The sequence below is a fragment of the Saccostrea echinata genome, unplaced genomic scaffold (assembly GCF_033153115.1).
Source record: "Saccostrea echinata isolate AGI-Se365-2 ecotype Australia unplaced genomic scaffold, CSIRO_AGI_Sech_v1 ptg000001l, whole genome shotgun sequence".
NCBI classification, from domain to species: Eukaryota; Metazoa; Mollusca; class Bivalvia; order Ostreida; family Ostreidae; genus Saccostrea; species Saccostrea echinata.
The window spans coordinates 5,043,494-5,062,019 of record NW_026889750.1 but is presented as its reverse complement, the minus strand read 5'-3'; the positions used below and the strand labels follow the sequence as shown (position 1 = coordinate 5,062,019).

Genomic DNA, 18,526 nt, shown 5'->3' with positions numbered 1-18,526 from the left:
AAGTAAAGTCAGAGGTCATTGGGAAGGTCACAGTAAAAAAAAAGGAAACAGTTGATAAATTCTGCCAATATGTATCAGTGTATGTGCTTTGATAAAAATATCTTTTAAAATTGTTTCTTTGAAACCGAGCTAATCAAAATGAAACATAAAGAAAAGCAAGCTCAAGGTCATCACCAATATGTATCAGTACATGTGTATAATGTTTTGATAAAAATATACTGAATAGTTTCTTTAAAACTGAACTAAATGCAAAATAAAATAGTAAGATCAAAGTCATAGGGAAGGTCAGGATAAAAAAAATATTGATGCAGTTGAATAGCTTTCACCAATATGTATCAGCATATGAAGTTTGATAAAAATATCAAATAGTTTCTTTGAAACTAAGCTAAATGCAAAGTGCGACAGATGGAAGGATGGACGGATGGAAGAAGGACATGACAAACACTATATGCCCTGGCCATGTTCATGGCAGAGCATAAAATTCCTAGTTCATATTTGTAAAATATGTATAGCAGGTAGGATAAAAACAGTAATGGTTAGATTCAACAATTTAATCATGCATGAACTATTTGTATACCATACAATACAAAAAATTCAAACGAAGATTAATATATTATATAAATATTAACATACGAAAAATGACATGGTCAAGGTGGATATAATTCTTACAGCATTTACCAGGTGATTTGATGCTTGTAGATGTTTTTAACTTTTAATCCAACATGTACAAACATTAATTAATGAACATTTACATACATATACAAGTATATTTTGTGATTTGATCCTGAATGACACTATTCATTTTTTTTATGCCAAAATCAAACGAGTCTTACAGATCACACACTGTTCTAGAATACTGATGATATTCTACATTCTTATATTCAATATTATACAATGATTCTGATGGGTAACACACTGTTCCAGAATATAGATAATATTCTACATTCTAATATTCAATATTTTAGGTAAAAGTTTTTAATGCAGTGTCAATGTACAGGGTGTTTAACAAACATCAGGTTTTACTGCACTTGAAAAAAAGGCAAAATTGGCACAAAATTGACAACACAGCATGGGACAAAAATCAGTAGAGCTACCATACATCAGTGACTAGTACAAGAACATAATTTACTACAAACAACATATTAAACTTTTCTAGACTCTACACTCAGTTCTATTCAGAATCAAAATTTTATATATGGAATATAATTAAAGAAATTCCATGAACATAATTCATATCAAACTAGACTGTACTTAATTTTATTATATAATGATATATTGAAATGATGATTTGAACTATCCTACTGTAAAATTTAAGAAACAATGAAAAAAAATTATATTATGCAGAGTACAAAAACAACTGCCATGAATAAATCTGCTTTTTTTTCTTTATATGCCACATGGAATAAATTCACTTTGAGAAGGTGGTTACTCTTGAGGACTACAAGACATAATAAAAGACCTGCCTACTGATGTTTTCCATAGTTTTCTATCAATTTGTCCATAAGATTTGAATTTTATGCAGCAGATTTTCTACTTTTAATGCAGAAAATTTAAACAAGTTCAGTTTAAACAAATAAAGTCATTGTTGTACTCACAGAAAATATGTTTTAAAATCAACTTAGTCATAACAACTCTTGGGATAAGTAGAGGTCCAAAATATTTCCAAAACTACTGTTTATAAATGTTAATCTTGATGTTTTTGTACATATAATAGGACATCTAGTCATGGTAATCTAAATGCTTGTTAAATGTATGTCTAGACATTATCACTCCAAAAGTATATAACTGCTCAAGGGTTATTATTCATAAATTAAGATCTAAATATTTTGAATTAGCTTTTCAAATCGTAGAGCTAATTTAGGGTGTCAAAAATCATAAAAATTACTGGTAAACCAGGAGAGTAGGCAGGTCTATTAAACAAGAACAGAAATGTTTTACAACTAATAAGCACAATGTGATAAAATGCAACAAGAGCAGCTTAAATGACACATACAAGTACTATAAAAATTCAAACACAAAATGGCACATACAAAATGAAATACATTGATTAGTTTCCTCCTTAATTTTCATTTCATTTTTGCACTTAAATTAAAGGGTGTAAATCAAACTTATTTATTCATGTACACATGGACTATCATACAATCATACTTAAATATAAATTAATAAACACAGCACTATAGGGTATGTTGGAATGTGAGCATTCTGACAAGTAAAAATAAATAAGTATTTAATTCCCTCTCCTGATCTCATACAAGTAAACATTTCTTGACTTGAACACTAATACACACTCAATCCTCAGAATATAAAAATATTCCAAAGAAGTACAAACAAAAATTGTTGGAATTCAGCAAAAATTAGCTTAATATCCATAACAAAATAATGAAATTAATAGACTTACTCCTCCTAACCCAATGAAAATCATAGAGATAATAGATACAATACAATTCCAAGTTAATTAAAAAAAAGTATATATAGGTTTGAATAGCATATTAGTACGTTTTTGAAAATTGACAGAAAAATAGCACTATTTCCACAACTGATTTACCCAGCAGTTACACTAATTAACACACAAATTCTTTGTTGCTAAAAGTTGCACTCGCAAGCTCTTCGACACGCTAGTAACATCTTGCGTACTTTGGTTCAGGAAAAAATTTAAAGTAATTTACTTCTATGACAAAAAACATTTAAGGCTAACAAACATAACATGGCTATTCTCTGGAACAATAATAAGAATTAGCTGCAGTTAATAATCTAATTATCCCTGAAATGATTAGTAAATTATATTCACCATAGACACCTTGGACAAATGTACAAGAAAATTAAAAGTCACCAAACAGTTGCCTTGCAAATAATCAAACTAATCATTAATAAATGATCTTTGGTGAAAAAATTATTGAACACAGATGGTTATTCAATGAAATTTTGTTGCTGTCTTTACATAAATCTAAATATCACCTTCTTATTGGACAGTCAAATATTTTCTTATAATGAAGCAGCAAAGTAGTGTAGTAAAATTCAATTTTATGATTCAGCAGTTTTCTTTTCTATAGAGAACACAAATAAAGAAGCGAGAACCACAAAATAAATTTTAGATGATACTACAGTCAAACCTCATTATCTCAAACTCAATGGGACTGAGAAAAAACTTTGAGATATCTGAGGATTCAAGATATCGGGGTTAAATACTTAGAGAATACGGGGTTGGGACTTCCAAATCACTTCGACATATCCATGGTATTCCAGATATCAGTGTTCCAGATTCCAAAGATCAACTGTATATTACTTAACTTTTCACCAGTTACAGGTACATACATGTACATGTGCAACCTAAACTACATGCTTGAATTCAAACAAATTACCAGATTTTCCTACATTTACATTAAAAACTTCACTTACTGTACAAGAAATGAACACTATTTATCATGATATCAGTACAATTTTGATTTTCTTTTCAACTTTATGAGTATTTTGCAGCATAAAATGATATATGATAAATTAATTATAAATAAATTTATAATTAATAATACACAACTGGCAAAAAAAGGGGGGGGGGGGAAGAAAAGAAAAAACCTGCAACAAATGAGCTTCCTTCTATTCTAATATACTATTTACTTTGTTATGATGCTGATATCAATGAATATGTAGTAGATTATAAAATTCAGGAATATTCAAAATGTATATAAATTATCTTTATGATTAGAATAAAATATGAAATGTTGCAGAACAAAAGGCAAGAGCTCAGTCACACACTGTCAATTGCATCATAAACTAAGCTGCAAAATTAGAAATGTCTCTACAGTTTAAAGTCCTTCATGTATTATTACACCCAACTCCTTCCTTGGAAAAAAAAATCTGTCATCAAATCTTGTCAACCGATTAGCTTCAAAGACAAAAAAAAAAGTCTTCAAGGTTTAGAGAGCAAATGTAAATAAAAAGATGATAAACATTGCAGAAATGGTTAAATTTGCATACTGAAAAAAACCTTCTAATCTACAATTTTAAACACTGCATAAATCATGTTTTTTCCTGAAAATCTTCCACTGGATCAATATGTTGAAAATCATCTGGTTCTGAGTGATCTGAAAGCTGAGTCTGAACCGGTTCTGTCTGGTCTGTTTCCATGGACTCATCAGGATTCTCTTCTGCTTGTTCCTCCCTCAGTATACTGGTTGAGGTAACCTTCATTTCCTGTGTGGACTCTTTTGTAGAGGAGGTGGAATTAGCTGTCTTGTCCTCTCCCTCTTCTTCTATAGATTCTGTATCACTCTCTTCTGTTTCTTCATCCTCTTCCTCCTCAATACCTGTGCAAGAATTTCTAGTGTAATTCTATCTTCATTACATCATGAATATTAATAAATGCTGAACATTTCTTGATGCACCTGAACTACATTATCAGACTGTACAATCTATAGAAACATTATAGCCATGAACCACAACCCCCAACCTGCTGAAAATGCTAACATACCTGTAGACTATGAAACTCTTAAATTTGAAACAGTGAATGGGTCTCAAGAATAAATTATTAAATTATTCACATATTGATGTAGCTATAATATACAGTGCTAATAGATTATTTAGAGTAATTTTTTTTATTAAACTCCAAGTCATACAGTACCTGCCAGAAAGGGCACTTTTCAGAACTATCATTTAAGTAAAATTCATATTGCATACCTGATTTTGTTAAGGATTTAACAGGGGATTCAAAGTCCAGCTTTGGTGCAGTGGGCCGCTGTTTTCTTGCAGGATTGAAGAATCGACAATAGGCACATCTGAAGGCTAAGAAAGAGAGAGGCAACATCAGGCTATGTTATGATTATGACCACTGTTAGTAAAAATTATTTGAATTAAGTGGAATGGCAATTAATATTTGCTCTATGTAAAAGCAGAATTCAAATGTAGATTGATGTAACCTGAGTAGTGTCAAATTGATAACATTTATCCAAAAAAAAAAAAAAAAAAAAATAAATCCCTAACAAATCTTTAAACGAAATATATTTTAATACTGGTATGCTTATTTTGAAAAAAGGAAATTAATCCAACTAAATCATTTTAGATCACTTTAATATCAACAAATTTTAATCCTCATAAAAATTTCTGATATCACAGTAGTGGTCATAGGTTGTTAATTTATCCCATTCTAAAGGACAGGGTGGTTTGGGATGGGTGGATATTTGTATCCATTATTGAGTGACAGGCTCTTAAAACAAAAACAAAAAACAAAAACAAACTGAAAGGGACTTAAATTAACATCATATTAGGCAAGATTTCTTTATAGTCTGTCCAACATGACAGTTTCTGCCTCATTGTTTACAATAGCAAATAAATGGTGAATTGTCTTGAAAGAAAATATCATTAAACAATAAAGTTTTATTATTTCTAGTCAGATTAGATCAAACCAGTAGAACAGGATTTTTTAAAGTCTACTGAAATTTTCAATGTAAATATTTGTTATTGCTGTCAAGCACACAAGGGAGTTGTGATCATTTCACAAGATTATATGAAATTGAATCTAAATTGGTTCCAAAAGTGTGCTACTCATTATATTGTATGCTACATGTTGAGATCAAGCAATAGAAAATCACATATAATGATGGGTCCCTTTCCAATATAATGTTGCCATTTTCGCGATGTTAATTCCCACAGACTTTGAATCAACGGCTTGAAGGGGGGGGGGGGGGGATTGGTTTGTTGATTGAACTGAGTTTGAAGGCCAGTTAAAATATATTAAAGCAATATCAGTATAAAATAAAGAAAGGCAAGTACCAATGTATTCAAACTCCTCCTTCAAAGCCATTCCATTATGTGATGCACACTTTTGACAGATTAGTGCATACTTGTGTTGTGGTCCATCTCCTAACAGATACTCCAACACCCTGTCCATTTTTGTTCGGTCCCGTGGGGGTATGGGCCTGGTCAAAGAGGAGGGCCCTGCTAAAGATCAAAATTATGAAACAAAGGTGAATGATCTTCTCATTTACTGTAGGTTTTATTAATTCCATGGTACTAAAATTTCTCAATTTGTTAGAAATGTACCAATCGCAATTGTTTTAATTTCACACTATAAACTTGTGCCTTGTTACAGATCCCATATAATGGGCTTTTTGTTTTGCTCATGACAATTATTTCAAAAATATTTTTAAAAACTGTTATTTTTAATTTGTGTAACACTATTTTTGCAATTCTCCCATTGTTTAAATGTAGTCAACCACATAGTTTATATGGTTCACAATTGGTGACAATTTTTTTTTTCCAATCTAAAAATGCCCGCAAATTGGATTGTCATGAAAATAACCCCTTATATCGTACTTTATTATGTGATTTGAAAATCTTGTTCACTTTTAATAATTTAGAGGAAAAATGATTAATTATGAACAAACTGAAATTAAAACCACCATTTTAATTTCCCAATCTACAGAATAAAGAGAAAGGTTTATATTTGTATATTTGTGATCAATAAACCTTGCTGTGGTGAAGCTAACATTCTTGGTCTGATCTGCCCTGGTATATTGGGAGTTGTATATGGTTTAGGCATAGGTTGCCCCATCCCTGGAGTCTTAGCCCTAGGGTAGGGTGTGGCCGGCCTGGGGTGTGTACCTCCTGTTGGTCCAATAGTAGCCATCCTAGCATTGACTCGTTGTCTCATATCTAAAAATTGTTAGCAAAGAAGGATCTATATTTTACTTCCAAAAAAATTCCTAATTTTTAAGTGTGCAACTTTGAGCAATGTATGAGTATGACCATATAATGGTACCGTGCTCCGTACCAGTGAAAACTAGAAATATGTCCATAGGACATGAATGCCCCGCCAAGGGTATATTAGTAATGCAACATTTTAACACAAATTGAGAAAAGTGAGGTCAAGGTCAAAGGAAAGGTCAAGGTCAAAAAATATTGCTGCAGTTGAATAGCTTACATCAGTATGTATCAGCATATGACGTTTGATTCAGAAACTAATTTAAGAAAAGTGAGGTCAAGATCAAAGGAAAGGTCAAGATCAAAAAATGTTGATGTAGTTGAAAAGGTTACATCAGTATGTATTAGCATATGAAGTTTGATGAAAATATTATGAATGGTTTCTTTAAAACTGAGCTAAACACTAATTTAAGAAAAGTGAGGTCAAGGTCAAAGGAAAGGTCAAGGTCAAAAAATATTGATGCAGTTGAATAGCTCTCATCAGTATGTATCAGCATATGAAGTTTGACACTAATTTAAGAAAAGTGAGGTCAAGTTCAAAGGAAAGGTCAAGGTCAAAAAATGTTGATGCAGTTGAAAAGGTTACATCAGTATGTATTAGCATATGAAGTTTGATGAAAATATTATGAATGGTTTCTTTAAAACTGAGCTAAACACTAATTTAAGAAAAGTGAGGTCAAGGTCAAAGGAAAGGTCAAGGTCAAAAAATATTGATGCAGTTGAATAGCTCTCATCAGTATGTATCAGCATATGAAGTTTGACACTAATTTAAGAAAAGTGAGGTCAAGGTCAAAGGAAAGGTCAAGGTCAAAAAATGTTGATGCAGTTGAATAGCTCTCATCAGTATGTATCAGCATATGAAGTTTGATAACACTATCTTGAATGGTATCTTTAAAACTGAGCTAAAAACTTATTTAAGAAAAGTGAGGTCAAGGTCAAAGGAAAGGTCAAGGTAAAAAATATTGATGCAGTTGAATAGCTCTCATCAGTATGTATCAGCATATGAAGTTTGTTAAAAATATCTTGAATGGTTTCATTAAAACAGAGCTAAACATTAATTTAAGAAAAGTGAGGTCAAGGTCAAAATAAAGGTCAAGGTCAAAAAAATGTTGATGCAATTGAATAGCTTACATCCGTATGTATCAACATATGAAGTTTGATTACACTATCTTGAATGGTATCTTTAAAACTGAGCTAAACACTAATTTAAGAAATGTGAGGTCAAGGTCAAAGGAAAGGTCAAGGTCAAAAAATGTTGATGCAGTTGCATAGCCCTCATCAATATCTATCAGCATATGAAGTTTGATAAAAATATCTTGGATAGTTTCTTTGAAACTGAGCTTTGAACAGAGCTAAACGCAAAGTGTGACGGAAGGACAGACGGAAGGACGGAAGGACAGAAGGACAGAAGACGGACATGACAAACACTATATGCCCCGGCCATATTCATGGCGGGGCATAACAAACTAGCCAAGAAAAAGTCAATCCATTCAACCATTTCATGATATATTATTTTCAAAGTTGCTGATGTGCATAAACATAATAATTTCTGCTGTTTAAGACCATATAATGGTACCATGCTCCATACCAGCGAAAACAAACAAGCAAGAAAAAGTCAATCCATTCAATCTTTTGAAGATATATTATTTTCAAAGTTGCTGATGTGTATAAACATAATAACTTCTGCTGTTTATGAATAAAAACTCATCATCATTCTAAAAATAAGCAAGTTGAATTTGTATCTACGATGAACAGTAACAGTACAAAAACGCATTTCACTTTGTAAATGTATGCCTGGGGGAATCTAAATAAACAGATATCTTACACTTGAAAAGAGATTTTTCTTTTTTAGATACCGTGTAAGCAGAATTTTTAGCAAGTTTCCAATTTTGGCATTATTAGTGTGGGTTCTGAGATCACTAAAATTGAACATCGCTAACATTTATTCTGTATTGGTACACTTTCTTGACATTATAAAATTGCTAAAATTATTTCTCGCTAATAATATATACCAATTTTTGGAATAAATCACTAAATTTGAGTCTCGCTAAAAATTCCACTTATACTGTATTATATACTGCACATTGCATTGATTATGTATTTACCTGACCCAGGCGAAGGAAGTTTAGGGGTTGATGGTGCAGGTGTCTGAAAAAGTAGAGCATATTAATAAATGTACAGGTATCTGAAAGACAGGAAATTCTTAATGAACAGGTGTCTGAAATTGTGTCAAGTTAATAAATTACCTGCATTTCTTTAAATCTCTCAGGATCAAATCTCTCTAAGATTTCTTTGGCTTTTTTATAGGTTTCTGTTTCCATTACATCTTCTAACTGCAAAATAATATCAACAGGATCAAAATGAATGTATCAAATCTACTGGAATCCTATATTTAAATGTGCAAAGTTACTGATAAATAAACATTTTAACTACAGTTATGATTTTATTATTTCTCTTACAATACATGATACTGTACATGTACCTAAACTGATGTATTCAAAATTTAGTGCAATTGCTGGGTATGGAGTTGTTGGCAAAATCATGAATTTGAGCTATACATTTCCGTGCCGTATGTTGTATTTATATATAATTTCTCAGCGGTATTACGAATTAGCGTATCGTTGTCTGCGCCAAAGCCGCTAAAATATGAAGCTCGCTTCTTAAGTTCACATACAGTAATATCAAAAAGCTATTAATTTTTTCCCTAATGATTATCTAGTGATTGGGAAGGGCTTGCACCATGCAGTAAAGTTGCATTAAAGCAAAAAATTGGTGCAATAAATTAACCATTAGCAGTGCCAAGGTGCTCATTCAATTTATAGCAATGTCTGCTGAAAATACTTTTTGTGTTACTTTCATTTAAATGCAGTCATTTTAATACAACAAATTTCATTGGTTAAAACTGTCAAAAATTACTTCCTTCCTGTTATATGAAGCACTGATTTATTATAGGACAACAAAGGTACGTACATTTCCTCATTCATTTACAATGCTCAATCCAAATGTTGACATTACTGATCCAAAAATATGGGGAGGGGGGGATCATTTTGTATGTGGAATCTCAAAGACCATGGGTATGTCGAAGTGATTTTAAAGTCCCAAACACTTATTTCTCAAATATTTAACCCACGGATATCTTGAATCCTTGGACATCTCGAAGTACTCTCTCGGTCCCATCAATTTAGAGATAACAAAGTTTGATTATATTTAATAAAAACGTGTTTTCTTGCATATTTCAATTTTGTTTCTCATTTTGTTATTTCTTAAACTGACCTTTCAGAATACATAGATGGCCCATTCATTTTCAAAATGGCCCATCAAAATTTTGACAGTTAATTGGGCCATAGTCCCATTGACCTTCATGTTTATTCCAATCACTGTCTCTATACATCTAATTTAAGCTTACTAAAGGATATCTATAACACCCCTGTCCAGTTTTGAAATGAATTCAGTTCCTGCTTATAATATTATCTGTACCTCTTAAGGATGCTCTTAACACTGTTCACTGAAGAGTTCTAATTCAATGGTATTTTTATGCAGTAAGAGTGATTGGCCCTTTGATATAAAATGGAATAAATGAAAATCTCAATTTGAGATGAATTAAATTATTTTTAACATTACATTCAACAGAGATAAAGTAAAGTAAACAATTTTTGTTCATAAAATACTTGTCTTTGAAAATTTTTCCTGAAAATTTTTTTTGAAAATGAACTACATAAACTTAATATATATATATTTTCCTGTATTTTTTCAAAGTTACAAAAAATTTCATTAGTGTTTAGAGCTTCCTTAAATCAGAAATCACATCAATTAAATTTTAAGAATACCTTAGTTCAGATGTATAAAGCAGGAAATTTTAGTTCAGTAAACTTTCATATACCGGTAGTAAAATCACATTTATGCTGTTGACTTTAAATTCATAGAGACAACAGCAAAATATTATTCTCACTTTTTAACATGTTAGTTATACAAATTCTATACTTACAATTTTCTTTTTCTTTTCTTTCAAATCTTGTAAAGCTAAATCTGTATAAAATAAATAGATAAGTTATTCTTTTTTAAGACTAAAATGTATTTCATTTCATAAAATGTAATCCCATGTTTTTACTTTTACAGACCCTGAAACGTGCTACTACCCCAAAAAAGCGTGTGACAGCGTTTCATGTAAACCGTGCAGCGTTTCGTGCAAATCGTGTAGCGTTTCGTGTAAGCTCCAAAGCGTTTCGTGCAAACCGTGTAGTGAGCGTGCGAGAAGCGTGTGAGAAACGTGCGACTTTCGTGTAAGAACTGTGTGAAAAACGTGTGACTTTCGTGCAAGAATCGTGTGAGAAGCGTGTAGGAATCATTCGGAAGTAACTTTATTTCAAATATGGCTATTGATGGAACAACATGTCATTCTGTGTTGTTTGTAACCTATATTATTTGGATCTATCATACTGGTGGTATTTTAAAAGAGAATTAAAAAAAAAAATACGGAAACAACAAAATAAAATTACTCGGTAATGTATTGCATATTTGATTGATTTTCTTTCTTTTTTATTTAAATAGAGATGGAAAGAAAATGTGTTCAAAGTAATTAATTATATGAAAATGAATTTTAAGGTATTTGATTCAATACATGTTTATAGGGAGCAATACTGAACATTTTTTTTTAAAGAAAATTCATCAGGAATTCTTTTCATTCATGAATTTGAATATCTTCACCATTTTACAATTATTGTATATAGAGATTACAAGAACATATGGGTGATTAATACAAAATAATAGATATTAGATAAGACAGGCATGAAAAATAAAATACAAAATTTAGTGCGTTGAATAAATGTGAAGTATGGGAATTTTGGGCCGGGGAGCACAATTAATTTTTTTTCTTTATAAACGAACATAATTTTCTCACAAATAATTTTGAAACGATGAGTCATTTATAGTCTTTTTATGCATAAAAATTGGTTGATTAATAATTGTCATATAAATGAATTATAACTCACATGCATCGGCAAATACAGGTTTAAATATTTCGGGGTGGGGGGGGGGTTCAAATGAAAACTCACAAACTTTGAGTGTTCATTGTAAACAAGTTTTTATTGGTAATTTTCTTTTTAAAGAAAAGTGTTGCTTTTTTCGGGGTGCGCCCGATGCACCCCTTACCCTTAAAATATTTTGGAATCTTCTTGACACTTCCAACACTCTTCTTACGACTGTGATCAAGGTTATTTACAACAGTGATCAAGGCCTCCGCGTGCCGGGAACTGAAAACATTTTCTGCTACATGTATTAGCTCTTGTCAATCATGGCTAAGATGACAACCAACAATAACGATTGATTTTTTATTCGTGAAATTAAATTGTTTTATTAGTATTCAATGGGTACAAATAAATACCCATGGATTTTATTTTTTAAATTTATCCAATTATCATTAAACAGTGAATTAATTTGCCAGTCTATTCGTGAATAAAAAAATTATAAAGAAATAAATCCTGAATAATTATATAGTAGTTGTTTTATTAATCATGCAGTTCTTGAGCATAATTTTTAGCTTTCATTGGTCATGTATACATCTATATTGAATGTATTGTTAAGAGCCGCAACTATTGATTACATTTTTTTTTGTCTAGACGGGGTTTGAGATCAAGGATTTTTACAAGGTGGTGGGTATATTGTTTTTATTTGATAAACACAATGCCTCAAAAGAGAACTGAAGAATTACAACCCCCCCCCCCCCCGACTTCTCTACCATATTAAATTTAAATGATAAATCAAAGTTTAATTCTGTAATGAAACGATATATTTACCATCGTGAACAAAGTGCATTTAATGAATTACACGTATCGGGTCCAGCTGTAGATATGGATATCCTTTTTTTTTCTAAAGAATGGGCATTTGTTTCTATATTTATATATTTATTTATATTTAGCCATGTACAGAAGTAAGATCTCCATAATCTACCCCCCCCCTTTCCTGCATAATGTTCTTGTGTGATGCAGTGCACATATTACCTTAAAGTTTGCAAATTATAAACAGATCCTAATTTAATCAAATGAAATCATTTATTTACTAAATAAAAAATATGAATAAATCAATCAATAATAAAATTAAAAAAAGAAAGGAAAAGATAATCAATCCGTTTACAGAAATCATACGCAATTTAATCATTTTTTTTTCCACACCAATAACTGAGTTTATTTATCAGTAATAAAACGACTTTTTAATGTCAAACTAAAATTGTAAAATCATTGAATGCTGTAAAAGATTTTGAATTGCAAATATAATTATTGTGTCAGTGCATAATTTAGAGTCTAGTGAAAAAGATTTGTACATGGACGATGATAGGCATTTCACTGGGCGGGTCACATTCTCAATGACAACTATTAATTAATTACAAGTGAACATTGAGTATTTTATCTATGAATATAGTACTGATGTAGCGAGTTTTACTCTTAACTTAATCTGAATGATTGCAATTCTTAACTAATCTTTGATTAATCCGTGATAATTTAGATAAAGTCCGAGAGATTCCGAATAGAAAATCCAGATCGAGGCCAAAGCGTGTGAGAATCATGTACAAAGTGTGTGAGAAATGTGTACAAAGCGTTTCGTGCACCCTTTCGTGCAAAGTGTTTCGCGTAAACCATGTAGGGTTTCATGTTAACCGTGTAGCGTTTCGTGTAAACCGTGCAGCATTTCCTGCAAGCCGTGTAGCGAGCGTGTACCGTTCGTGCAGCGTGCGTGTGGGGTAGTAGCACGTTTCAGGGTCTGTATATCTATGAGGGAAAAAAAACTTGTTGCTAATTTTTGGAACTACCCACCATTTTTAGCTATCCTTTTTACAAAGAACCAGTGCAGAAATTTTCTAATCAACCACACACTGTAAAAAAAGAAAAACTTATAAAAGCACCACCATCAATAATTTCTGTTCCAGTCATGCTAGAAGGGAGAAGTACCAAATCTTATTTATTGTCAAAATTTGTATCATACAATAATTCATTTCACTTCCTATTTATCATGATTTATACCAAAATTTAATTTTATGAGTAAATTTTTCTAGATTGAAGAGAAGTCAAAAAATGAAAAAAATAACAAAAGATGACTGTTAACTGAACAAATTCAATGGATGAAAATAATTAGCTACAAGTAAAATCTTCACAAATAAAATTTATCAGATGTAAAGCATGTCAAATGTTGCACTGTTTATAAGAATGATTAAACAAGGCACATATACTTTGAAGAGACAGAACTGTACACCTCTTATCTCACCTACTGACAAAGAAATAAAAATCCCCTTTCATACTCACAGCACTGGAAAGATAAGAAGAGGTGAAGAGTATAGAAGCCTGTCCCTCCAGTTATTTGGGAAGAAGTAAAAATAGAAAATAACGGAGGCCACTATATACATTAGTATGGAATACAGCATCAACTTGGTGATAAAGCTCTTCTGTTTCTGAAGGTTATCGCGACGGAACTTCTGCAATGTCTCAATTTCCTGCAAAAATTACAGTACTGCTTGTTATTAGACAATCAAGGTATCCTATGCTATACATCCTATCCCTTGAAAAAGTGGGGCAGAAAAAATAAATTTATATTTTTCCCCATGTATTTTTAAACTGTGAGTCCTGTATCATATTTGCATTTTTATCAGTATTTCAGGGAAACCAGAAGTCTCTGACAAGACTGTAACTCTACTGGTTTGTACTTATAACAAAGGAGGAGAAAAGTAGTGATTCAAATGATCAATGACAACACCAATACCGTTAAATAGAATTACAATACATTGGTTACTTTCTCTGTGGCAAGTTTTATTGAAATTGCACTAAAACTGTTGGAGGAGTAGCCTTTTGCAACAATATTTGGCAAAATCAGAAACCAAATATATATAGAATTATACATATCTTAGTGTAGTCTACTTGTGTACTACGTTTTATTGAAAGCATACCAAAACTGTTGAGGATTAGCTTTTATGAAGAATTGCACAGAAATTTCTATTTTTGGTATCCATGGCAACTTTGTTGATCCGGAATTCAAAAACCATTATTAAGAATTACAATGTATATATCTTAGGGTGGGGTACCTGTGTACCTAGTTTTATTGAAATGATACCAAAACTGTATAAGCTAGGTGTATATAGAGTTTTGAAAAATTGTTTACAGACAGACAATTGGCTGACACCTTACCATCGTATAAGCTCTCCTAGTCTATAATCAGTAGAGTTTACCATAAATAACATTAATAATCAGATACAAATATGGAATTTCTACACTAAAAATATTTTATTTTGAACCTTCAAGTAAACGATAATCTTTCTAATGCACGTCTACATTAAATAAATGATGATTTTGAAGTTTTGTTAACAGACATGCACACTTAGATATTCCAGTGACAAATTTCTATTTGCTAGACATTTTCCATCCCTTGGCTACTCTTTGGGGAATAGATAATGAGGTCATTTCAGGTTTTTCTATGTTTATAGCGTCCCAATGAACCTTGGTTTTCAACACTGCAGATCAGAAAAAAACCCATACAAAATCAGAAGTCCAGACATTGATTATTTTGGTTAAAACCAGCTGTTAAATTCTGTCAATTTCTTTCTATTCTTGCTGTTGATCTATCAAATCTGGTATATAATAATTAGCATGTAATATCTTCATTTTTCACAAGAATATGTATTTCTATGAGAAAGTTATAATTATGAAACCAAATCCACTGAAACATTGTTTTTTATGAATATAAAGTGTGTTTTTTTTGGCTTGTGAGTTTCTTGTGAATAGTTAGGTAGGTTTTTTTAAATGAAAGGTGGACGCTAAACATAAAAAACTTTGAATGGCCTAAGTGTATCACATAGTAACCCCGTGCTTTCACAATCTGGCAGCAATTCATTTTCTTTTTTGTGGAAAGCAAAATCAGAACACATCTTCTAACGCATAGGAATTAAGATGTTTTAATGTATAACTGTACAAAACATGATAAAAGTACATCAGAATATTACATAGACAACTTGGATACAGAACTAGACAAGCCTTAAACAAGTAACATAACGAAACCATTAATCATAGTGCAAATGCCAATTACAAGTAACACCAAAATTAAGCTCTTCTTTCCAAATGCTTAAAAAAAAAAACATCCTTTCTCCAATAAGACCAATTATTTTCTCTGTTCCATCTCCAATATTTAATATTTTCTTTAAAGCATCCTATACTTACTGAATATACACGAATACTGATTCTTTGAATGTACAATTATGCATTATAAATCAAGTGATCAATGAAGAGCAATTCTAATAAATTACACAGAACATGGAAAATACTTTGTACCATTTATATACCTCCCCCCCCCCCTCCCCCCCAAAAAAATGGTGCAGAAAAGTTTACATTATACTCTGTCTTCTACATTTATGCAGAGTTTAAATTTATATTATACCCAAAAAAAATATAATAAATAAAAAAAAATTGGTACAGTAAAGTTTACATGATTCAACATGAATTAGTTTCAGCAAGACATTAACAAAGAAATGACTTTTCAAACATATGAGGAATTTAAGAAAAATTTTGATGAAAAGAGGTAAGTAATTTCAAAGTTTAACATTTTTGAATATGAATGTTTTTAGTTGTGTAAAGCACATGGGTTGGTTAATCTGATTTTAATGGGCTACATGTAGTAACTATTCTCCACTACTAGCTTGACTGGGCTAATGCTAAAAAAAAGTTCTTCAAACACAATTGTCTTACCTTTTCCAAACTCTCTAAAACTTCAAAGGTTGTTGGTTTCTTCTGAAAAAAATGTACAAGACGATTGATTATTATTAACGAAACAAAAGCAAAACGTGAAGCCCATGGGCAATAATGCTCACCTTAGTCACATTTGCTATGTTATCATCAGATTAATTGAGATTTATTTATTTCAGTCTGAATAAGATGTGGAATTAAACTTGGAAAAAATATAATTTATCATTAATGATGATAATTTATGCTACATAATTTTAAAATGTCCTTGAAAAACATGCACACACAACAGGCACTTGTTCTGTAATAGATTTTTTATCCAGTAGTAAAGTAATAACACTAAGAACTTTTTTTTCAAAGATCCATTGCCAAAAAATCATTTGTTAGTGCATGAATGTAAAGAAACTTAGGGTCAACTCTTAACCAGACACAAGGCAGAGTCTTGGTTTCAATTTGATGCATTGAGTTCGAGTTGACTAGGCTACGAGTTGGTCAGGTTACAAGTTGACCTGATACCTATTATTATACTATTGGGTAAAAAAATTTATTACAGTGTGGCGGTCAGACGGGTTTTGCTCGATGGTAGCTAGATAGCTCAGTTGGTAGAGCACCTGACTGGAGATTCAGGGGGCCCGGGTTTGAATTCCAGTCTGGTGTGTCGCATTTTCTCCTCTCCCATTACATTTGGTACCGTGACCAGGATGTGACAGGTGAAAGAACTGCCAGGGAAGAGTCTGAGTTTGTGTCTTCGGGGGCAAAGACCTTTAAGGAGGCAGGAATATGGCGGTCAGATGGGTTCGATCACCGGTAGCCGGATAGCTCAGTTGGTAGAGCACCTGACTGGAGATTCAGGGGGCCCGGGTTTGAATTCCAGTCTGGTGTGTCGCATTTTCTACTCTCCCATTACATTTGGTACCGTGACCAGGATGTGACAGGTGAAAGAACTGCCAAGGAAGAGTCTGAGTTTGTGTCTTCGGGGGCAAAGACCTTTAAGGAGGCAGGAATATGGCGGTCAGATGAGTTCGATCACCGGTATGAGATAGCTCAGTTGGTAGAGCACCTGACTGGAGATTCAGGGGGCCCGGGTTCGAATCCTGGTCCGGTCCATCGCATTTTTCTCCTTTCCGTTACAACAGAAACAAATACTTATGATCCATGCTGTGACTGTGAATTGCCAATCTCCTTTTTTGTCGCTGAATGTTTTTTACATATCAAAAAATTGCGCCAACAGCTTATGGTCCTCCCTCATCCAGGTGTTCAAATACTTTGCTACCCATACCACCAGAAGTAAAGTTTAAATAAAACTACTAAAAGACATCCACTACAGCACAATTGCAAAATATTCTCTTGTGTTTCTGTGTAACCAAAAAATCAATTATGTACATAATTTTAAGATTGCAAATCTGTGACTTGGTTTAGTCAGCAGACAACAGCCTGTGATAAAATGACTTAAACAACCCATATTAACAACCAACACGAAACACAAGATAATATCTAACAAGTAAAACACATACACGGAATCTTGATATTAGTGAACCCATGTTGATCAGCGATCAGTCCACCCTTGTCTCCAAATTTCATAGAACACGTCAACTCTAAACGAGTTCACCGCCAACTGGAAGTTGTTCACGCTTCCGATTACAGTGCCCTCTGTAAACAAGGATGTTAATATTTCTGCGCCTCTGATTGGATAGAGAATATCAAATATTCAGATTAGCCATGTGTGAACTACAGATACGCAATACCAAAAGGTAAACAGTCACCTCACAAAATTTAGAACTACTATCAAAATCTGTAAAATAAAACACACAAAAATGTACAAAATTGCAAATATTTACAAGAGTGACTGGGACCTTTTTTTCAAACGAGCAATAGGATATAAATTTTCATATCTAGACAATACGTAACGTTACCCAATCCATTTTGTCTTGAAAAGAAATATTGCACATTCCAAAATTAATTTATATACATAAGAAGAAAATTGCACTAATAAACAATGAAATCCACACGTATAAAAGGAGAGGGATTAATTGGAATTGTGTATGAGTTTCAATTATTATCGGCTTGGTGTAAAATGCAGAGGATGGCTCCAAATTAAAATGGAGTGTCACAGGGTGCAA

At 32.1% G+C, this 18,526-nt stretch overlaps 1 protein-coding gene across 2 annotated transcripts; it reads right to left on the bottom strand.

The window, feature by feature from the left end:
* Positions 1 to 537: 537 nt before the first annotated feature.
* LOC133183881 (endoplasmic reticulum junction formation protein lunapark-B-like) lies at positions 538 to 18,046 on the bottom strand. Of its 2 annotated transcripts, none has more exons than XM_061318775.1 (11): positions 17,921 to 18,046; positions 16,413 to 16,454; positions 13,986 to 14,173; positions 13,500 to 13,558; positions 10,679 to 10,719; positions 8,940 to 9,026; positions 8,799 to 8,841; positions 6,460 to 6,645; positions 5,764 to 5,931; positions 4,672 to 4,776; positions 538 to 4,301 (listed from the first exon to the last, which is right to left on the bottom strand). In XM_061318775.1, exons 1-11 carry the CDS (start codon positions 17,945 to 17,947, stop codon positions 4,015 to 4,017), a joined length of 1,233 nt encoding a protein of 410 aa, XP_061174759.1. In that variant the 5' UTR covers positions 17,948 to 18,046; the 3' UTR covers positions 538 to 4,014. The 2 variants fall into 2 exon arrangements, with proteins under 2 accessions (XP_061174759.1, XP_061174766.1); XM_061318782.1 differs by having other exon boundaries at positions 5,764 to 5,928.
* Between the last annotated feature and the right edge of the window lie 480 nt (positions 18,047 to 18,526).